The 24,610-nt window shown below is 36.0% G+C and overlaps 1 protein-coding gene across 2 annotated transcripts; it reads left to right on the top strand.

Moving 5' to 3' along the window:
* Positions 1-1,253: 1,253 nt before the first annotated feature.
* Positions 1,254-24,414, top strand: LOC134750975 (tubulin beta chain-like). 2 transcript variants are annotated; one of them, XM_063686275.1, is made up of 3 exons: positions 1,254-1,407; positions 19,080-19,188; positions 22,579-24,414. In XM_063686275.1, exons 1-3 carry the CDS (start codon positions 1,351-1,353, stop codon positions 23,781-23,783), a joined length of 1,371 nt encoding a protein of 456 aa, XP_063542345.1. In that variant the 5' UTR covers positions 1,254-1,350; the 3' UTR covers positions 23,784-24,414. The 2 variants fall into 2 exon arrangements, with proteins under 2 accessions (XP_063542345.1, XP_063542346.1); XM_063686276.1 differs by lacking the exon at positions 1,254-1,407 and adding an exon at positions 8,672-8,714.
* The last annotated feature ends 196 nt before the right edge of the window (positions 24,415-24,610 follow it).

Below are 24,610 nucleotides of genomic sequence, written 5' to 3'. Positions count from 1 at the left end.
CTAAAATTAAAAAAAAATATATATATTTCAGATTCTCACAATGAGCTCTTTCATTTGATATATAACACGATATAGTCTGAAAAACTTTATTTTTTAATTTTTTCATTTACCCTCCAAAAGTGGCCCCCATGTATAAAATTCATTTGTTTGCGTTACATGTCCGTCTTTGGGTCACAAACGTAGATATGTATACCAAATTTCAACTTAATTGGTATGGGTATTAGTGGTATTGATAGTTTCGGAGAAAATAGGCTGTGACAGACGGACAGACAGACAGACAGACAGACAGACGCACGAGTGATCCTATAAGGGTTCCGTTTTTTCCTTTTGAGGTACGGAACCCTAAAAACGGCCAAAAAATCACGTTTGTTGTATGGGAGCCCCACTTAAATTTAAACTAAATCTGTGAAAATTTAAACTGATCATCGGATGATGTATTTCTGTTGCCGCTATAACAACAAATACTAAAAACAGGATAAAATAATTATTTAAGTGGGGCTCCCATACAACAAACATGATTTTTGCCGTTTATTGCGTAATGGTACAGGACCCCTTCATGCGCGAGTCCGACTCGCACTTGGCTGGTTTTTAACCCTATGTCATAATATATCGAAATTAATAACACACACTATAATATAATTTACTAAATAGCAAAAACTAACTATAATAAGTATTTTATTTACCTACTTTAAAAGTTCAAGTTAATACTTTCACCTCCTGAGCCTTAGTTTGTGTAGGATTGGGTATAAACCAGGGCTCAAGTGTAGCTGGCCGTCAGATAATTGCTCTGGTTGCTAATAATTAAAGGTTTCTTTGTCGTTTGAACTTGATGATTCATCAGTGTTGCCGTGCTAAAGTTTAAATTTGACCAGAATTTGCTTTTTTTCATATTAATTAGGTATTCCCGATTTTATTTTTTTGCACCAAAAGCTACGTATATGTTGACCTCTATATTATCTTAAAAATATCTAAGTAATTCAAAAAATATTAGTAAACTTAAAATATTAGGTCTTCAAAACATTAGTATACTTAATAATTTTTTTTGGGCATGCTAAATCGAAACTCATTTTCCCTTACAATAAGAACATAAGTATGCATTAATCATTTGTATCATGATAGGATAACACCTATTTTCAAATTATTACGATTCATTACGATTATCACTAGGTAGTAGGTACACGAGACTATTTTATTTATTTTTAAAATAAAGGCATTGAGATAAACCGGCCACACACACCCTTCCCGTTCCTTTCGTTCATTTCGCTCGTTCAGTTCGGTTCAGCCGGCGAGGGAGCGCACACCGGCCGCAGCTTGTCAAACCGATTAAAAAAACAAATTAAAAAAATAAACATGAGGGAAATTGTGCATCTCCAGGCCGGACAGTGCGGGAACCAGATTGGAGCTAAAGTGAGTTTTTAAATTTTATTTTTGAATTTTGACAGTTGCGTTCGTTAAACGTGCTTGAGTTTTTGACGTTTAATCGTATTTCTCGAAGTAGGAAGTAACAATTTTTTTATTCATATTATGCTTTAGTTTAGTGACATCTAAAAAATCTCGTTTAATTGAGTAATTAAACAAAGCTCAATGGAAATTAGTACTATTGTCACAGCAGAGGAGGAGGATACGGTATAATAGCTTGGATTTCCGGTAATCGACACTGTTTTGGTTTACAGTTACCTATCATGAAATACCCGTTGTTTTTTCCCTCTGCGTTGTTTCTGCGGTTGCAACTTGCAAAGCAAATACTACCTTGACTAGAACCATCAGTAAATAGTTATGAGTACGCAGACTGGATCAAATGGCATATTCATGTTATTAGGTACCTACATTATTTTACATTTTTAAATATTAAAAACCATTTATATCTACAGATTTAGGTTTCAACTAGATATGGGACGAATATTAGGTAATTATTCGGTATTCGGCATATTTTTCAATGTTCGTATTCGGCCGAATAGTTCGGTTCAAAATGCCGAATATTTACCGAATAAACATTTTTTTTAAGTAACGAGTGATTTTTTTGGTAATTTATAGGATATATCCTATAACATTAAATTAAAGCAGTTAAATTGTAAAAAGTTTGTGACCCTTGAACACTATTAAATATACCTACATTATTTTACATTTTTAAATATTGAAAACCATTTATATCTACAAATTTTGGTTTCAACTAGAGATGGGCCGAATATTCGGTAATTATCCGGTATTCGGCATATTTTTCAATGTTCGTATTCGCCAAATAGTTCGGTTCTATTGCCGAATATTTACCGAATAAAACAATTTTTTTTATGTTACTAATTTTTTGGTAATTTATAGGATATATCCTATAACATTAATTTAAAATAGTTAAATTGTAAAAAGTTTGTGACTCTTTGAACACTATCAAATCGAGTTTTTAGTTCAGTTTGTAGCTTTTATATTTGAGATACCGAATATCTACATTTACATGTAGATTACTTCTAAAATCTAAAACACGTACGGAGTTGGCAAAAACTTCGTAATAACCATATGTATATTTCGAATTATTTTACACTCGAAATGTACAACTCAGTTGTGTTTTTAGGTAACGAGTCCGTATTATTAGATTTCCCAATTAGAAATGAACTAACTAACAAAAAACGAAAAATTCCGTTTTCATTTTCATACAAAAAATACCGGTAGGTATCCAATCCCTGGTGCAGGCAGCGGATTTGTACAAACTTGTATGATGTGTTTTTTTGGTTTTAGGCAGTTACAGCCCAACTGAATATTCGGTTCGGTATGAGCTATGAGCTGAACCGAATATTCGTATATTTCGAATTCTGCAAAGTCCATAAGCAAATCTCTAGTTTCAACGGATTCAGATCTATCGAATAAATCAAGTTAAACTTATTTTATCTTTGTTATGCTACATAAAGTTTAAAGATGTATTAAAATCGTTACCACCCGTCGCGAGTTACAGTTATAATTAAAAACTATTAGCAATTATCACCCGTTGACCACGAACGCTGTAAAGAGTTCGAAACGTCGGGATGTATTATAAATTCAATATACGCGATATAATCCGTTTTCATAGTTTTATTTTATTAGCAATTATGTTTAGAAACTAACTTTCAGACAAATTCCGGATACAGTCGGACCAAGCTAACTTTGCATTGTATAATTAATATCCATGAAAATACACGTATGTATATAACTTTGTTTTATTTAAATCGTTGCAAAGTTAGCGTAAAACCAACTATTTATTAATTATCGTATGGCAATACACACACTTTAAATTTACACTATTACACTAAAACCAACTGAGTTAATATAATAATATATTGTATGTATTAGAAGGAGCCTGTTATAATTATAGTCCTTACTTCAAATACCGGGATTAACGTCGAGACGAGGACATCTGTTCGTTTCACCCTCGCTGACCTCTTTAGTCCACAGTCAAGTTCATGGCTGATTCGATACGCCTTTGTAAGACTAAATACTTTAGTACTTACGTACACAACATACATATATGTACACTAGAGCGATGACATAGTCCCATGGAAATATTTATACATTGTGACCTATTGTTATTGCTCTTGAGTGAAGTAATTAATATCATAATCAGTTTTTATATAGTTTTTGGTCCAAATCAGAAACCATAGACAATACTTTAATTAGAGAATAGTCATAATTGTTTTTGTGACAATAGAAAAAGGTGTTAATTTCTAAATTTGTATAGGAGATCGACCCTTCTCACCTACATGTTCTAAATTGCCGCTTTTGTCTACTAAAAAAGTTGGCTTGCCGGACTATATTTTGTTCGCTGTCTTAAAGATACCGATCTTAATATTGTCTTCGGTTACCGCGACAGTTACTCATTAAATAAAACTATGAAAACGGATTATATCGCGTATAGTAACCCGTTGACCACGAACGCTGTAAAGAGTTCGAAACGTTGGGATGTATTATAAATTCAATATACGTGATATAATCCTTTTTTCATAGTTTTATTTCATACCGATCTTATTAAAAAAAAAAGTTGTTAATCATTTTCTCAACGAAAAGGAAATTGCTACTTAGCTCAAAAAAAAAACTTGTCTATGCTTTTCCGCCCAGTACCCAAGTGTGACGGTCGTGATCGTCCGCTTTTACACCTTTTATTGGAGCACGGCGATATGCTTTCTAACATGCCACTTACAGTCTCCAGCCTAGCCTAGATACGCTGGATTTTGCCCAATTTTGTCGCTTTTGGACATTTCGCTAGCGAATCTGTGGCGAAAATACAAGTTAAAAAAACCTAATAAGAACAATTATTCATTCACACACACACTCACTTACTGTATACGCTGAATTATGCCCAATTTTGTCTGTTTTGGACATTTCGCTAGCGAATCTGTGGCGAAAATACAGTTTAAAAAAAAAACCTAATAAGAACAATTATTCACTCACACTCACTTACTGTAAACGCTGAATTATGCACAATTTTAGTCAGTCGTTTTTGGCCATTTCTCTAGCGAATCTGTTCCGAAAATACAGATTTTGTTAAAAAAAAATACTACACAGTTGCACACACGCTCTACGGCAGTCTCTAGACTGCTCTAGACTCTCTAGCTAGCCTAGCCTAGATACGTTGGATTATGCCCAATTTGAGTTTGTTACTTTTGTCCATTTCACTAGCAAATCTGTCCCGTAAATACAATTTTGTAAAAATATTGTTTTTTCGAATAAAATTATATTTATTACCTCATTTATTTATTAGATTATAATAAGTTCTAAAAACGGGTTTTTAGTAAAACTAGAATCAAAGACTGAAATAATTTGTTTTGTTTTTGCTACTTTCAATAAATAATATGATATAGTTGGTCAAGCAAATCTTGTCAGTAAGTAAGAACAAAAAAACTACACTCATCCCCTTCTTCTGGGCGCCAGCACCAGTGCAAGACAAAGACAGTATGACTCTCTCCGTCTACGCCTGAAATGAGACAGTCCCTTGACATACTATATGTACCAAATAGAGTAGATTTAATCAATTCAGATACAAAATTTTAATAGAAATGTAAATCAACCTCATTTAAATTTAAATTAGATTGATTTCTATTTAAAATTTGTATCCGAATTTGTGAGAAGTATGTCGGCGGTTTACAGATTCAAATGTTAATACCAAGATAATACAAATTCCGAGCTTATCATATATTTAATTCTAATACTACATATTGAAAATAAACCATCATTAAAATAGTGTCGTAATTTTTATACATAATTACTTAATTACATTTTTTTAAATATACATATTTCATCGTGGAAGAATTAATACTCAACTAAACTAGATCATAATGATGTTCACAAACAAAAATTACAAATAATTATATTCATAACTAACAACTATACGAATTTACGACTGGTTCTTCTTCATAAAACGAATTAAGTGTTTTAAAAAACCATTAAATATTACCATTAACTTTCCCTTGAAAACTTATCATTAAAATTACGAGGTCGTTGACCTATAACAGTTGTGAAACAAGTGATAATGATTCAGTTCAGTGCTAATTACATATATAGTATAGTTTTGGGCTCTGTAACATGTAATAATTACCTTTCAATTCTCAACTTAAAGTTGAGAATTAAAAGGTAATTTGTTGATGCTTTGGCAATCGTGAAGTAACCAGGCCTAATGCGGACTGATTCTGGAGAAAGTGAAATTTTACCTTTTTTGTTGTGAAATTGGGTTGCAATTGACGAGCAGAATCTAGGTAGTCGGTTGCTGATAAAACGGCAAATCTAATGATGTTTTAAACATGTAGTGTTAATGTAAGTACGAAAATAAATACGTAAAGTGTATGTGTAAAGACAATGCCAATATTACCCAATATAAATTTGTCGTTAATTAAATTAGCGGATACGCATTATACATTATGTTTTTCGATCAGTACTAACGACATCAAAGGAACTGTATTTGATGTCTTGCATTTGTCCCAACATGGCGGCCGAAACAGAACATCTGTAACTGACACCGCCGTCTATAATTTCATATCTAATTGCCTCTCCAGCTTTGTACTGTTACAATTTTATCTTTACCGCCTAAAGCGGCGCTGATGTCGCAAACCAGCATCAGATTAGTGTGCACTAACGCTAGTTTCAGATTTACCCGCGCGCACGTACATCTTTGTATTGTTCCAGCTAACGATAATAATTCTACTTGTCATTAGGTACTACTGACCATTATTACAGAAAAGTGGTCACCCGACCGTTAGTGACCGTTACTTTATCATCAGAACACTTTCAAATATGGAATCCATACGCGATTACAATCGGTAATGAATGAACGAATGGAATTCGTGCAGTTTTTTTTATTATACGTGTGAAGTTTGGCTACGGCTATTAATGTATGCGGAAAGCGTATGAATTGGGAGGTAACTATAAATATATCCACTATGATAATAGACACGTTGAAGTGCTTTAATAGCGTTATTATTACCTGATATAAAAGCCAGGGCAACAAAAGAGTTTTATAGCATGAAATGTCAGTGTTATAATTTAACACTATCATTAAAAGGAAAATAAATTAAAAATATTTGTCATAATAACTGAAGGAAAACCATAATCCCAACAAGTGTTTTAAAACTGTTTATTTAATGACATTATTAAAATTCTATACACAATTAAATAATACACCATAACATAGTAAATAGATACCTACGAGTATATGTTGTTTGATATTAGACTTATCATTCGGCAACGGTAATCATTCGTTCACAATAAATTCATTCATACTATTTCATACACAATTCCTATCTTATCTGTACTAGTAATTAATGTAGGTACTTTTCTATTTTTTTTATCATTTGTTGTTTATGTTCTTCCGTATGATTAGATTAATGCCTTTTTCCGTTCTGCTCTTTGAATTGTGAGGTATGCATACATTGCATACTAATGCTTTTTATAGTATGCAGATGAATCTGTTAGACGAAGTTAATGCTATGTGTATTGGTATCGATTCATTTGTACGTCGTATAAAACTTGACAAAAAGCACTACCATAACATAAAATGCTATCAAGATACCATTATGTTTTTCCGTATGATTAGGTTAATGCCTTTTTCCGTTCTGCTCTTTAAATTGTGAGGTATGCATACTTTTTGTTTATTGTAGTATGCAGATGAATCTTTTAGACGAAGTTTAATGCTATGTGTAGGTATTTTAATCGATTTATTTGTACGTCGTATTAAACTTGATAAAAAGCACTACCATAACATAAAATGCTATAAAGATACCAATTTCCTTAAACTGTATTTATTTATTTGTCTACATTAAAAACGTTGAAATGGCTTTTTCATTAATAATTCGGAAGTAACTGCCAATGATAACCATCAAGCTAGTTCATCAAGTGAAGGTAATTGTTAACTAAACCAATACCACATCATTTCATTAAATTGCGATTCCTTTACCATTTCTGATATTTGTGACATGACATTTTTCGAACTTGATCTTTCGATTTCATGCGTGAATTTGTTCCCTTTTTTGAAATATGCATGCACCGGGCTCAGGCCCTATGTTCTTTGTGTAGCAAATATTGCAAATAACTATTTCTTGTGCGAGTTGTGCGTGATTCACCCTAATCTCAATTCGTCGCGCGTACGCGCCGCCTTGTCCATTGTCAGCTGACGAACGTCCGGCCATTTGCAATTGTCGTCCATTTTCGGCCATTTGACGCTAATTGTACGTTTGGCGCGAAATCTAGATTTAAACGTCATGTTGCTTTATTAGGAGTTACGGCCGCCAAAGATGTCTTGGAGGTTCAGACGGATTTGGTTTTAAGAGGATAATTTGGTAAATTATCTTGTGCTTTGTTATAAAACATCCATCATCATCATCATCATCATATCAGCCGTTAGACGTCCACTACTGGACATAGGCCTCCCCCAAGGCTCGCCACTTCGACCGATCCTGTGCCGCTCGCAACCACCGAATTCCCGCGACCTTCACCAGGTCGTCGCTCCATCTTGTTGGAGGCCTACCGGCAGTTCGTCTTCCGGTACGCGGACGCCACACCAGAACCTTCCGGCCCCACCGGCCATCAGTTCTGCGAGCAATGTGCCCCGCCCACTGCCACTTAAGGTTCGCAATTCTGCGAGCTATGTCGGTGACCCTAGTTCTACTGCGGATATCATCATTTCTGACTCTATCACGCAGAGAAACCCCGAGCATAGCTCTCTCCATTGCCTTTTGCGTGACCTTGAGCTTGAAAACATATCCAGTACAGTAGTAAATGTTTATTTCGTAGTTGTAATGTGTTTTATGTGACTGTGTGTGCAAGAAACAGCTAAATTGCAGAGAAAAAGAAATGTTAAAGTATTTCAGTTAATTCAGGGAAGCTGCCATAAACAGCAAATTATGGAAATCATATTAATTATAACTATAAGTTTAAAGAAATATCAGATCCGATACTACAAAATAACCATCTAAGCTTTTGAGGCTTCGCCAAATATTTCAATTACGAAATTTACTACTCTTCACCGGGTCCATAATTTTCAAGTGTTTTCAATGGTTTCGTGAAAACCAATATAGTCGAGTTAGAACCTTCAACTGGACGTGACATTAAACACCAATCGATTGCCGTTAGTCGCTGTATTTCCTCAGCCTGTTTCGCCCAAACAGTTGTATCAGGAACTTAGGTTTCGCTTTGGTAGTCGCTCAGTCGGCACTGGGCGCTGCTTTGCTTCGAACAGTTCGAACCTTTGTCATCCATTTACTCAGGTATCATTATTTTGTTTTCCTCATATTATTCATAAATAATGCTATATTTATTAGTTGTATGCATTGTAGCTTCCATAAATTATAATATTCTTTATAAGTAGTTCACTTTTGAACGTTTTGGATTTTCGACAAATGGTCAAACAAAAGGAACAGTTTACCTAACCCCCTAGCCAAGCGTATTGCACAATATTTATATAATATTGGTCTTTTAAGTTTATGAATAGGTACTTAACTCATAAGCAATTATAGTGAATAACATTAATGAGACCATCATGACATCAAATAAGATAAACAAAGATTGTGATCAACATTGAAATTTGAAATCGCAGCAAACAAGCAAGTAGAACCAAAACTAAACATTTTCTATAAGAGAACGTTGTGCAGTCATCGTGCAACAAAAACTTACTTCTAAAAAGCAATATGATACATGCGTTTAAAATGCACTAAAGATCTTTTAGTATCAATGCAAGGCATTTCACGGCCAATGCACGGGACCGAATCTTGATTATTCATTGCCACGGTCTTTGTTTTCCTGAAAGCAAATAGACGCATGCCTGTTGCCAAGTAACTTCATTGTTACCTTTTCAAACTGTTAATTACAAACACTTCTGAACGCCGAAGGATTTTTAGTATTTTTACACGTGTTCTCGAGACAGGAGTTAAGGCGTTTCGGATCTGAAGTTGTTATTGTTGATAGGCAGAACATGTTTTATTGAATTTAATGCATGAGTTTGAAGAATTGTTTTAGTTTATATGTCCATACTTACACCGTCGTTAAAATATAAATAAATAATATTAAAATAGTCGATAAACCCACAATATTCATTTAACATAATGCTATTACTTAAACAAGTTTAAATAACACATAAGTATTGAAATCTTTTTATTCCAAGAGTATAGATAAAATATGATAAAATGCAATTAACCAAACTGAGGGAAAGTTGTGAAATAAACCTAACGAATAATACTGTAAACTCCATGTAAACTAACGCTAACGTAGACAAAATTGTTTCTAAAATGAATCACGATTTTAATCCATTTCCCTTGATTTGATTCACTGTCTGGTGATTGCTTTCCGAGAATATAGTGAACAATATTGTATTGTACACAGAATTAGTCATTCTAATGTCTAAATATTTCTAAGAAACTATTTACCGCAGACAAATATGTATTCATTACAGTTTTTTTCATGTATTTCTGACTTGTCCGATGTGGCGTCACTAGGGTGAACGATTGAACGAGTGAATGATTTGATTAAGTACTAGTCGTGTAAATTAGGCTTAATGATTGCTGAATTGTATAAAGGGACCTTTAAACGTTGCGATTTATTAATGCACCTGACAGCGATGAAACTTGAGTAGCCCAGGGGCTATAACCGCGAACACCGAAGTTCTCAAATTGCAGGCATCTTTCTCTGTCACTCTAATTACGCCTTAATTGGAGTAAATGATAAAGATGTCCATACTTGTTCGCGGTAGCCCTCTGCTGTAAATAAAACAACAAATTTCATGCTGATTGCTTACTATTAATTGTTTCTTCATTTGACAGATCGCGATGATGCCGATGATATATTTTGGTGAAATCATTGCATCTGTAGATTACTTATCACATAAAACGAGTCGCTTAACTTCTAACTCGGGTAAATTTATAAGATTTGTAAGATTATGCGATTTTGGTATTAAAGAAAAGGTAATAGGGTATCGAATGGATTTATCCGAGTTTGAAGTTAAGCGACACAAATGACACTTTAAATAAATGACTGTTAATAAATTTAATACTTTCAACAGCGAATTATAAAAAAATAAAGACGGAAGCTAATGTAAATGTCTTATATAAGTGTTAAATGATTTTTATATGGCTGTATACTGGTTTTGGCGGCGCTCCAAGCTGTCAAAACTAAAACTGCCCGAATGTTATGATACTATTACCATAGAGTAACTTATACTAGAGCGTTACTGTCATAGTAAATTTTGTAACCCCAGTAAATTCACTGCCATCTGTCGACACACTTTAAAACTAAAAATAAATATTTATAAAAATACGATAAAATGTATTTAAATATGGATAAATGATTTTTTTATTTGCATTAATTATTTTTATATGATTTTGACCCATGTTCTTTCACTGGTATGCGTTAAAATTATAAATAACAAACGAAACAGTCAACGCCCTCTATACGAGTGTAGGCCAAAACTAGTGGCGCCATCTGATCGAGAATCAAATTTTCGTGATTTTCGAGGTACGTTTTTTCCTTAGACTGTATCCATCTATTACGGAGTTATATCTATCTTTGCTATTACTTAATTCTGTGGTTATGGTTGGTTTTATTTGTTATTTGATATTTACTGACATTTATGACTTGGTTACTAAAAACTGTAACAGGGATTTACCACTTTTTGTCAGCGTAGTCGATATTTATTTCTATTACGTACCTTAGTTAGCTAAGTAAGCCGCGGACGAACAGACAGACAGACAAAATAGGCAGTCGGATATGGCGAAATTATAAGGTAGGAACATGAGTGTTTCTTGTTATCTGCGGAAGTCTAAATAAAATAGGTACATGATAACCTTTGATCGTGACTTCAAAATGACTGAGATAGTGTCACGGCATGAGCCCATTTGCCAAAACGGTTAACGTAATGAGATAATTGGGCCAATTTGACAGTATATAAGCAGCCATGTTTGGCTAATTTCTTTGGATTGGACCTAAATGTCTTCGTCGCTTTCAAAATTAATATTGTTGTATTTTGTTGAATAAATAAATAAACCTTTAAAAGACTACGAGTTTTATAGTTGTAATACCTTCACCTATCTACAAGCTTTGTCAGTATTTTTAATTGGTATAGGTACATGTTCCAAATTAAGGTTTTTCCAGGGTTTTTCTAATAAGTACAGGGTTGCTGAGTTAAATCACGTTAAATTAAAGGTAGCCTACTTAGTTAAACAAAGACTGACAGACATACGGATTGACATGGCAGAGATATTACGGGTTTTTTCGTATACCTACGGAACCCTAACTAACAATGCCGATTATGCGCCAAACCTGCAGCGAACACGGCGCCATTCAAAATGGGTTATTTTTCACGGCGGCGGGGTCGACGACCGGCGGCCATAATTGCTGATCTGACAGACGTTAGAGCGCGTCCACACGATTCGACACCGCCGCGGAACATATATTTATTGACTAGAGTTATTTTGTATATGATTGTTGTAGTGTATGTACAAGTTTAGACGGAGAAGTACTTGTCTCAAACATCATGTCATACAAATATCATAGAGGTCCTATGCCTGTCTCGGGCATGCATAGCGCGCGTAACGATATTTAGTCTGTGGTGACAGCTCGGTGGAGCAATTCGCGGGAGCGGGAAGTTAACATAAAACGAGCGCGGCTGTGTATGTTAGATGTTAGCGAGCCAGGATGTAAGGAACACTCAACAACATATAATACAATTGTCATAAATAATATGTTTTGCATAATTATGTACACAGATATTTCAGAAAATTATACCTTATGTATGTATATAATGCAAGTGGGCAGGTAATATAAATAAGATAAATTAATATTAACATATTTTAATACTAGTTTTCGTAACTTGGGTAATTTTCCTATTTTTCATTTTTTTAATTAAGTACAATTATCTACAGTATGTTATCACTACATAGTATAAAACAAAGTCGCTTTCCGCTGTCTGTCCGTCTGTCCCTATGTATGCTTAGATCTTTAAAACTACGCAACGGATTTTGATGCGGTTTTTTTAATAGAATGAGTGATTCAAGAGGAAGGTTTTTTTTGTAAAGGTTTTGTGTAAATTAGTTAAACTACCCGTGCGAAGCCAGGAGGGGTCGCTAGTGGTTCTATATAATTTTAAACCGAGGAAGGAAAAGTATATCGGATCGTGTATGCATAGCTTTAGCCGTTAGTAACTCGAGCAAGTACTTACTTGTGCATGTTTTTGCGGCGTGATGACTCTTTAATGCATTTTCCTGTCTACAGGTTAAATAAGTAATTAAATGTATAATTATGTTATATATTCTGTGGTGTAAAACGATTAGTGGTCGCTCAATTCATTTAGACATAATATCATTTTCGCTAGTTTATTGTCAGACTATAGCGCACCAAATGATCACAGGATCACACACACACGACACATTCTGAGCTAAATTTATCAGATTCAGCAACGGAATCTCTGAATTTGAAATTTCGTGTAACAGGTGCCATAGACTACTGACATAGATCTAGTGACTACTAGACTAGTGAGATTCATGACTACTATTACTATTCTATAACCATAGTGATTGGTGCGCCTAAAAATTATATTGAAATATGTATTAGTCGTGTATGTAACTTTGTACCAACTTAAACATAACAAAGTGTGGGAGCGTCATCATATACGTCATAGTTTAATGGAAGTCTGACATTAACGATGACATCGCCACACTTTGTCATTGCAAATGCCATGCAGAGTTAGTTTGGTACGACTCTAACTCGAATCCGATTACAAAGATACCTAAGCAGGGGTAGGAAACTAATACCTACAAATTGCTCTTTCACTTTCTACCAACCCGGAAGCTAACAATCGCGAAGTTCAAAGAAAAGCACTTCGGCCGTAATTTAATGCCAGTGTAAATTATTTTTACTGTCGGTATACTTCCTTTTACGAGCCCTGCTCAAACAAGCCAGCAAATAACATTTACTGCTGGATATTAAGGGATTTGTCGAAAGCATGCACTTTAAGAGCACATAAACAAACATAAGTTTACGATTCTGATATTGATATGACATGTTGTGTGCCTGTTGTGCATTTTAGTTAAGGGGGTCTACAAAGTTACAAACCACATAATAATATTTTCCCCTCACTAGCTCGGAAAGTTGTCTTTTGTCCTTTAAAACAAGCGGGGGAAAACGCATTTTATCCACTAGTGGGGAAAGTAATTTGACCTTGGATGGAGCGTGTTTAAGTAGCTTGACAGATAACAAAACGTAAAACGCTCATAATAATGGTTCGTTCGATATTAATTATCATTAAACAAATGGTTTGAGAATCTAATAAAAAATAAGCTTTATTCCCATGTTTTTTAATAATGACGTTCAATATAACGAACGCACGCACGCAATGAACGCACAAGTTTAGTCGATGCAATTTCAAAACGCATCATTGACATTTCATACGTCAAATATTGACGTTTACTTAAAACTTCTCACGTAAAAATACAGAATTTCCAGAGTTTTTTGTTATAATATCGTAAAAAAATGAGTGATTCCAGTGATGAAGATGATCTAACGCCTGTGGATGTTGCACTGTCCTCGCTATAGTGAGGTGAAAAGTTTTGTGTTATACACGGTTGCAAATGTATTTTACTTCTCGTGTGTTGAAACAATCGCTACGCTCAGGATTCTATTTTAGAAACACTCGCTTCGCTCTTGGTTCAACTATAGAATCCTTTCGCTTGCTCGTGTTTCAATTCCACACTCGCGGGTAAAATACAACTTTGCACCCTTGTATAACAAATAACTATTTTTATGCCACATAATAAGTACCTACCTACTCTAAGGGCCACTTGCACCATTCCACTAACCCGGGGTTAAGCGGTTAAACCGTAAACCCAGTATCAATAAATTGTATTGGTAACCATGGTAACTCCAGGTTTAACCGGTAAGAGCGTTATCACATTGTCCGATTCAATATGTCGGATTCGGATACGACCATAAAGTAAACATTTAAAAAGTACATTTTTATATTTATTTATTCATTGTTTAAATGTTTATTACTCAAAAGATAACCTTAAGCCAAAAAAGAGGGCCTCGATGCCATAGGCCCCATAGGGCATTCTCTAGCAGCAGCTTTTCTCCAACGATCATCCGACATCCGATATTGCGATCCAATATCGGATGATACAATGTGTAAAGGGTAACACAGGTATGATATGTGTCACTATATTTTCTTAAGCTGGTTACTAGATTATTTATAACTTTAAAAACACTTAACATCTTAGATTATTCCATCCTGTGTAGGTCTACGTCTGCACCGAAGAAACGGAAGAAACAGAACACCCGTTTCCGTTTTTTTTATTAAACTTTTATTCCATTCTTGTAAGTGGACGATGCCTGTTTACACTGCCAGTCCTTGTTTCAACATCTCTTGCCATTTGTTATTGCTTGCCGTTTTAAAATAAACCTCTTGCCCTGCCATAATGTTTTTAAAACATTGATATACTCTTCAAATATACAGAAATGTTCAAAGTATCCCTTTAAGTACCAACATGAATGTTTACTTTTTCTATTCTGAGAACGCATGTTTCTATTCTATCGACAGCATCTGGCGGTAATTTTAATATCATAAACTAACGGATTCCTACTACAAGTAAGCACAGAGTCGTTGACAGATTGTATCCTTCCCGAGCTCGGATCCTTGAGGATGAGGATACAGAGATCGTGTCAAGTAACCATTTCCATATCTGGATACCCTCCGCGCTGGCCGAAAATAAGACGCGCTGGATGTCAACGGCCACCTCGCGATGCAATAAAAAAAAATGTCGCTTCTATTTTCAAATTGCAGCGGCGCAGCGGACGAAGGAAAGGGAAATAAAAGAAATTATGTAAAATAGCCGCGTATTTCGAAACGCAGCGGTGTTCTAAAACTTCTAAATTTAAAACAACGGTTCTCTAAAGTAGTTGGAGACGCTCTGAACAAATATTTAATCAAGCGCCAACTCAAACAAATGAACCTGTTTACATTAATAACGGCCATTTACATTCTTTAACAATTCCATTGTTCATAAAAAAAAATGAAATTCGATTCTCTACATTGGCAGTACAGAGATCGTAGGCATTAAGGCAATTTCACACTCTCCTTATTGTCCGCCTGTCACAGATTATGACAACGAAATTGAAAGGCTTTCTCCATCGATTGATTCGTCGCTGTCTGCGACGTGACGCGAGAGACCACGAAGTTTTTTTTTTGTGAATCGAGATGAAATTGTTCACTTTTTGCTACTTTCTCTACTTAACCTCGCGAAATAGTGCTCTGAATTGCAAAAACTAATTTACGCGTCAAATTGCAACGGTGCGTTATATTATAATATTAATCTGCAAAGATCATAATAACTGCGATTATTATTTCGTAACTGTATTTCGAAATTTAAAACGAAATTAGTTTTGATTATTCGCGTTTTAAGCGCTCCAATTATTTTTAAGCCGATTGGCAGAATTACAATGGCAAATGCCTCGGTCTATAGTTCTGTACCTAACTGTACAGATGAGGATGTCTCGTTTAATTATTAGTAATAATTTGTAATGAATGTCATATTGCAATTTAAATTACTTCTTGACAGAATTTAATTATATTTGTGTGCATTCATTAAATACAATAAACTGTAAAAAGTAGGTTTAACAACTTATAGTCTGGCTTAGGCGTTGATGTAACCAGATTTTTTAAATGACCTACTCGCTTTCTTTTAAGGCTTCTATAGACGTTGCAAAATGCAATTGGTTTTAACAGAATGATATATATGTATGTATAATCTATAAAATTATAAATATGTATTAGGGTCAACGCCTCCGTGTAAGGAGCGCAAACGACTTGTGAACATAATTTCGACTGACAATACGAGTAAGTCAGCATTGGTGCTCATTGATCTATACGGGCATCAATTTACGGAGCATTTCTCTGTTAGTGCCTATTGCGGCACTTTAAACTGTCACCCTAGCCCTATGCCACTATGGGGCGATTATATTAACCAATTTTATAGCCGTAACATACTACCGCACCGCACCAAGCGCAATTAGAGCACTCGATATCTAAAAAAACCTCCCAAACGCGCATACGTCGAAAATTAGTATTCTTGCGTCTGCACCTCCATTTGATCGGTCATAATCTTACAATCGAATCAAGTGGGATCGGCGAGTCAATTTAATTTTTGCGTTAATGCGTCCTGATGAGTGTCAATTTAATCAGATTATGCGAAAATTTGTACCGTGTGGACTGGCCTTTAGGCTGACGTGGGGCTAACCCTAGCTGCTAGGGTTGTCACTTGTCGGACTTCACTACTTCCAGGAACTCAGGAAGGTTATGTGAAAGCAACACGAAACCTAATGGGGCGCCATATGTCGCTTTTTATGGCTGCCCGATATCATAAGTATTTTCTTTGTAGTTGTCTAATTCGTGCTCATCATATAAATATTCGCTCTTACGGGGATTTGTATAATAAATATAGAGATAGATAAAATACCGGACTAATATATCCCAATAAGTTTCTATTCTATGTTGGAACTTTCGTAAAAACTAATACCTACCTGACCGATTAATGGAATTAGATTAGGTTACCTAACGGATTCCAGGCTCCCCAAGTGAGCCGCGGCGGCAAAATGCCGGGACAACGCAAGGAAAATGATTAGCTTAACTACGTATATGATTTTGACCCATGTTCTTTTACTGATATGTGTTAAATTAATTGTTATAATTATAACAAACGAAACCGTCAACTCCATCTAGCCGAGAATAGGCCATCTGTCCGAGAATAAATTTTTCTTTGACAGATCGGCTGATATCATCAAACATCCGAAAAATCTTATTACCAGTCCAAGATCAATTGAAACCGTTATGACACATTTATTATCATGTTATCATTTCAATAACAGCAGAATGTGTTCATTCAACTATGACTTACTGTAGGTACCTATCAATAACAGAAGTACATATCGTCGTATGACTCATTGAAATAACATGGAGTTAATTCCTTTGTTCTTCTATTATTGCGTTAAAAATAACTCGATAGTCAACCCTATTTGAAGCATGTTGAGACTTGTCACGCGTTCCCCTTCGCCACATACTCGCATATGGTGGGATGGGATCAAAGATCATAATTTCATAATAGGGGACGTTTTCAATCAAAAGGTACCACATTGTCGGTTATCAAAAAGGTTGATTTTAAATTAAAGCCATATGGAAATAGCACCTTATTGACAACCGACAATAAGTACCCTTTTGATTGAGAATGGCACAATTTATTTTATTAGAGACCGATAAAAAACTACTGCCAATTCATACAAGTGGATTTTACAGTTCCGTACCAAAAAAGCAAAACTCCTTATTGTGCGACGGGTGCGACTCTGTCCGTCTGTCTGTCACATCGCTAAATATCTTGAAAACTACTTTACATAACTACACTTAACATAGCTATACTTTTACATAGCTATAACGATGGTACTTACAATTTGTATGGAATTTTGAACGTTTCGAAATAAAGATATATTTGAAATAGTAATGAACGAGGCTAACCCAGACGCATTGAAAGTTTTTTTTTAAAATAAACACTATTGCCTGAAGCTCAATGCATTTCTATGGTGGCAGCTCGATTCTCCATACAAACGTAGTTACGCTCTCATTCTAAAACGAGTAGCTAGTTTGCTCTGAAACTTACAATAAGATAAGGTATATCTATATCTGTAATTAGTTTATGCATCTTCAGATACCATAGTTTTAAAAAAATACAACGAATTTAAGTTTTTCATACAAAACTTGTGCTCTATTAAGTTTGTTTTATATACTAGAGCTATATAAACTAATTACAGACGTACCTAATATACCTCGTGTCATTGTATGTGCAAAGTTTCATTACAATCCAACACGTAGTTTTAAAATGAGAACGAAACTCCGTTTGTATGAGGTGAAATTCGGCCAAGCTTGCCGGGTTTCGATAATATATTTGGCCACTTTAGTGTGCATATTAGTAGGTATATGGGACGGGATATGGGATATAAAAACAACTTAATTTAACCTAAACCAAACTATGAAAACGGATTATATCGCGTATATTTAATTTATAATACACCCCGTTTCGAACCCTTTACAGCGTTCGTGGTCAACGGGGTGACTGAGGAAAAACTACAAAGTGCAAAAATACCCACATACTAAAAATAATGAACCATCATAGACTAAAACTTTAAGGCTGGTTGTACATGCAAAATGGATGTATTATAAATTCAATATACGCGATATAATCCGTTTTCATAGTTTTATTTCATGAGTAATTCAATTCAATTCAATTCAATACTTTGTTCATAAAATACAATTTTACAAGTCAGGTACATGCTAAATACTTAGTTTTAAGTCTTATTAATTATATATATATTTACATAGTTCAAGAGGCAAGGCTGAGCCTGAGAACCAGTTGTTTTTTTATTTATATATATATTTTTCGATAATAATAATAAATTTCACCCACTTAGTCTAGGTCTCGTAAAAGGCATCAACTGTGTAGTATGCATCAGACGCCAATTTTGATTTGAATTTTTTATAAAAACATAGGTCGCTTAGTATCGCGGTAACCGAAGACAATATTAACCTTAACCGTTATTGTCCCCAGTTCTGGGAGATCATCTCCGAGGAGCACGGCATCGACCCTCAGGGCGTGTACAAGGGCACCAGCGACCTCCAGCTTGAACGCATCTCCGTCTACTACAATGAGGCCTCTGGTATGTATGTTTGGTAATTCAATTTTCGCTTTACCAGGTCAAAATAACACTATAAAGTCTGTATCTTTAGGTAGTTAAGTAAATGCAATGAGGATATAATAAGATAGAGCGGTACTGTCATAGTAAATTTTGTAACCACTGTAAATTCACTGCCATCTATCGACATACTTTAAAACTAAAAATGAAGATTTATAAAAATACGATAAAATGTATTTAAATATAGATAAATGATTTTTTTTATTTGCATTAATTATTTTTATATAATTTTGACCCATGTTCTTTCACTGGTATGCGTTAAAATTATAAATAACAAACGAAACAGTCAACGCCCTCTATACGAGAGTAGGCCAAAACTAGTGGCGCCATCTGATCGAGAATCAAATTTTCGTGATTTTCGAGGTACGTTTTTTCCTTAGACTGTATCCATCTATTACGGAGTTATATCTATCTTTGGTAAATGTAAACAATGTGTTTTTACATTTTCGGGTACTTGAAACATTTATCAGTTAACCGACCAAATAGAAAACTGCCTGGATCTGTTCCTTATCGTTCTGGATTTAAACTATTTCATTTAATCGTGTAATGTTTTCATCTACCCTCAAATGGTTAAATATATTCCTATTAACAGAATAACACGATTATAGCAGCTTCGTTGTTAGGTACGTTAAGTAAGTAATATATCGTAGTAAACTTTTGTAAGTTTTTGCATTTCGAGTTAAATTAATTGACTTGAAGAATTTTCTTGCCCAATAAAATACCTAAGATAGATAGATATATCTATTTCTAATTGGAAATTACACTTTATTTTCACTTAAAAATATCACAAATTCACAAAAAGATCGTCAAATGTATACCAATAATAAATTGTGGTTAATTGTGGTTGGTTTACATTCTTTTAAGACCTAAAGGTAGTAAAGGTACAGATTATAGCGTTCGCAAGTACTACCAAGTGCCAAGTACACAACACATTCAATTTAATTTCATCACTAGAAATAATAGAATTCAAATCATAAAACCGATTGTAGCCTTGCGCGACTATATCTTTTGTGTATTTTCTTGACCAATCACATAGTAGCCTACCTTATGCCTTATGACCTATGCCTGTCTTATGTTGGATTTCGGCACTATACAATAAACTGCACACGCTACTTGGATTGCCTGGCTTGTAAAAGTCTCGGCTTAGCTTAATATACAAAGTACTTCCCTATCCCTCCAAATCAAAGAGAAGAGTCAGTTCATCTACAATTAACTTGATTTGAAAAGGGCTAAGAAACTCCATAACTACATAAGGTAAAACTGTGTTTAAAATCAAATTGCACGTCTCCGCGCAAGCCACGCAAGTAATTGACGTTCGAGTAGCTCAGACTAGCCACCCGGAATTGTCCAATTGCTTTAATTGCGAGACTTGCCAGACAATTGCAGAGGACGATGACCTCGGATTACCTACCTGGGGCCCTATTCGAGATGCACAACTGTCAGTTTCGGCTTCAACATCAGTTCAACAGTGGAATGAATCATTTGTTCATCAACTGTGGAAAGTATCATTTGGTTGTACACCAAAACTCATTCATTGAAAAAATTATGCAACAAAAATCAACTTTGTTTTCTTACTACTATACGGTTTAAAATGGCTCTGAACTCTGCGTGGTTCGGTTTGGTTTCGTTGTCACCTAACTGTGGATTGCTAATGTCAAATTTACCTATTTGACAACACACGATTTCTTCCATTCAACTGAAGTTCAACACGAAACGTCACTTAACGCATGTCGAATACCGCTCCTGGCGTCTTGCGTCTGTCAAATAAAAGAGACGGCTCAGACGGCTACTAGCCAAAGGTTGTCGAAAGAGATCGCTTCTTAACGATAAGGCTGCATCTTGTCTACCGTTGTTTATGTTTAGTTTGTAGTTTTTATTGCTGTAGTGAACAATAAAGGGAGGAGAAATTGAGTACCTCCTCAGTGGCTGAGTGAATATAAAGATGTTATCAACTAGATTGCCTATTTTTGTACCAACTTACATCCCTTGAAAAAGGAGGACTAATTATCTGACTATAGTGGCTGCCCTTTTTAATATGACTGGTTTTCGGGATTTTCTGGGATTATTTAACTGTTATTATAGATCGTGTACAAGCTACACTAAATATTTAAAATTGTGATTATCAAGATAAACAATTCTCTAAATTTCGGGAGACAATAACAGAAAGAGAAAATTAACTTCTCAATGATATGTAAATACTTAAATAGGTAGAAAGCATACAAGAATTACCGACATATTTACCGTTAACATTCTTACTATTCTTGTGGGCTAAATGCATAAACCAACGTAAATAGTAATTACCATTTTAAATTACATGTCCTAGTTTATTGCCGTAAAAAGCTAGAATTAGAATTTCCTGGGTTGTTGGCCAGACGCTAATTCGGTCAATTTAAAAGAGGTTAAATCCCTGTTTCGTCAGCAATTTAAAGGCCATAAAATCATTTATGAGGATTAAACTCGTCTCCTTTGTTAGTTAGATGGCATTGCACAATGGCAATTAAGTGCGAATTATTTTTTTGGATGGACCAATGCTCAAAGTTGCTAGGTATTTAAAATATACCTTTTAAGATGATAGCATCAAAAAATTTAGTCGCTTTTCGGTGAAGAAAAACATCATCGTGAGGAAACCGGACTAATCCCAATAAGGCTTAGTTTACCCTCTGGGTTGAAAGGTCAGTCGCTTTCGTAGATACTGGTGCCTACGCCAATTCTTGGGATTAGTTGCCAAACGGACCCCAGGCTCCCATGAGCCGTGGCAAAATGCCGGGACAACGCAAGGAATATGATTATGGCTTCAAAAACGTACCTTTTACAAATCAGGAAGGACTTAACATTATGTTTTCTCTTTCCCATCAGGATTCAGGATTCCATTCGCGGAATACATATTTTGATTATCAAAACCAGATTTAAGGAATGCTAGTAGTTTTGTAACGAATATCAGTTTATATCAGAAAAACACATTTAAAGGCCACTTGCACCATTTACTAACCCGGGGTTAACCGGTTAAAACTAGAGATACCATGGTTACCAGTACAATTTGACACTGGGTTAACCTTTTGGACGGATATATCGGCAACGTAGGTCCAACGCCTAAGACCGATTAATCCGTCACAGACCACAGAGCAACATAGACCTACGTGCATTCGCATAAAGTTCAATTTCAGTTTTGACACTTCGGTGGCGTGGCGTCCGAGTGACAGTTTTTGTGTTTGACACGGCGTCGAGAAGGTTAACGATTTAACCGGGTTAGTGGGATGGTGCAAGTGGCGCTAAGTATCTAGTAGCACACGTCTCACATGGAAGTCCTGGTAACTACGAACACTAGTCTAACCTTAACATTCCGTTTGGTTCCAGTTGCGTGCGCGGAGAACGGTGGGAAGTACGTCCCCCGCGCCATCCTGCTCGACCTGGAGCCCGGCACCATGGACGCCGTGCGCTCCGGCGCCTACGGCCAGCTGTTCCGTCCCGACAACTTCGTGTTCGGCCAGTCCGGCGCCGGCAACAACTGGGCCAAAGGCCACTACACCGAGGGCGCCGAGCTCGTCGACGCGGTCCTAGACGTCGTCAGAAAGGAATGCGAGAACTGCGACTCCCTTCAAGGCTTCCAACTCACACACTCGCTCGGCGGCGGCACCGGCTCAGGAATGGGTACGCTGCTAATCTCAAAAATCAGGGAAGAATACCCCGACAGAATCATGAACACATACTCAGTTGTACCTTCCCCTAAAGTCTCAGACACTGTCGTAGAACCGTATAATGCCGTCCTCTCTATTCATCAGCTCGTTGAAAACACAGATGAGACCTACTGCATTGATAACGAAGCTCTATATGACATTTGCTATAGGACCCTTAAAGTACCTAACCCTACGTACGGAGACTTGAACCATCTAGTGTCTCTGACTATGTCCGGTGTTACAACGTGTCTTAGATTCCCTGGTCAGTTGAACGCTGATCTTAGAAAGCTGGCGGTAAATATGGTGCCTTTCCCGCGTCTGCACTTCTTCATGCCCGGGTTCGCGCCGCTCACGTCCCGCGGCAGCCAGCAGTACCGCGCGCTGACCGTGCCCGAGCTGACTCAACAGATGTTCGACGCCAAGAACATGATGGCGGCGTGCGACCCGCGCCACGGGCGCTACCTCACCGTGGCCGCCATCTTCCGCGGTCGCATGTCCATGAAGGAAGTCGACGAGCAGATGCTCAACATCCAAAATAAGAACAGTAGCTTCTTTGTGGAATGGATCCCTAACAACGTGAAGACCGCCGTGTGCGACATCCCTCCTAAAGGCCTGAAAATGTCTTCGACCTTCATCGGTAATACGACGGCGATTCAAGAGCTGTTCAAGCGTATCTCGGAGCAGTTCACGGCTATGTTCAGGCGCAAGGCTTTCCTGCATTGGTACACTGGGGAAGGAATGGACGAGATGGAGTTCAACGAGGCCGAGAGTAACGTCAATGACCTGGTGTCGGAGTACCAGCAGTACCAGGAGGCAACGGCGGAAGATGACACTGAGTTCGACCAGGAAGACCTTGAGGAGTTGGCCCAGGACGAGAATAATTAGATAGTCTTAGCTGATAGTATTTAGGATAAGCATTGTTTCCATGGTTAGTTTATACGTGTAGTTATTTCTAGCTAAAAGTTTAGTTGGCTTCATCTATGGAATTTACTAATCGTGGAAACAGAGCTTATAAACGAATCAAACCTATCCTCGCTCGAAATATTTTACTTTTATATGTCCAACGAATAGAGGCTAAGTCGCATTTATTCCGACGCGGACCAATGAAAGAATGAACTCACGAAAACTACAAGTCATGGAGAATTTTGCGAAGTTGGCAAACACTGGCGCTAGTATCGCAGTAGTCGATAGGCTTAGCAATTCAAAATGGCGTCTCGACTGACCAATCAGAATAGATTTTACTTACTATGAAACATTTTTTAAATGTTTGTATTCTAACGTAATGTTAGGTTAACTTCTGTATTTTTCCTAGATTTGAAATCGAGATTTAACGAGATGTACTGAATCGTCAATTTATTGACGATTTTGAAAGTGCAAGTATTATAGTATAACAGAATGATATTTTATGTAGATAAGGAAGCAATAAGGAACGTACCAATTCGTGCATTTCTTAGCTTAAGTTATGTAATGTCTTGTATGCTTTTATATTAATTTATAATTAAATGTTTTACACAAACCTCAATATTTTTATTGATATGCACGTTCCCTTATTTTATACACCCATTTTATAGTTAGACCAAGCTAACTCTGCAGCTAAATGTCCATGAAATTATGACGTTTAAAATACACTTCCACGCTCTCAAATTCGCTGCAGAGTTAGCTTGGTCTAACTAGTGAGGCTATTTTGGAATATGTTGATCTAAAAATACTGG

Source organism: Cydia strobilella, chromosome 21 (genome assembly GCF_947568885.1).
Source record: "Cydia strobilella chromosome 21, ilCydStro3.1, whole genome shotgun sequence".
In the NCBI taxonomy this organism is placed as follows: Eukaryota; Metazoa; Arthropoda; class Insecta; order Lepidoptera; family Tortricidae; genus Cydia; species Cydia strobilella.
The sequence above is the reverse complement of the archived record's forward strand: the minus strand, read 5'-3'. Positions and strand labels throughout refer to the sequence as shown.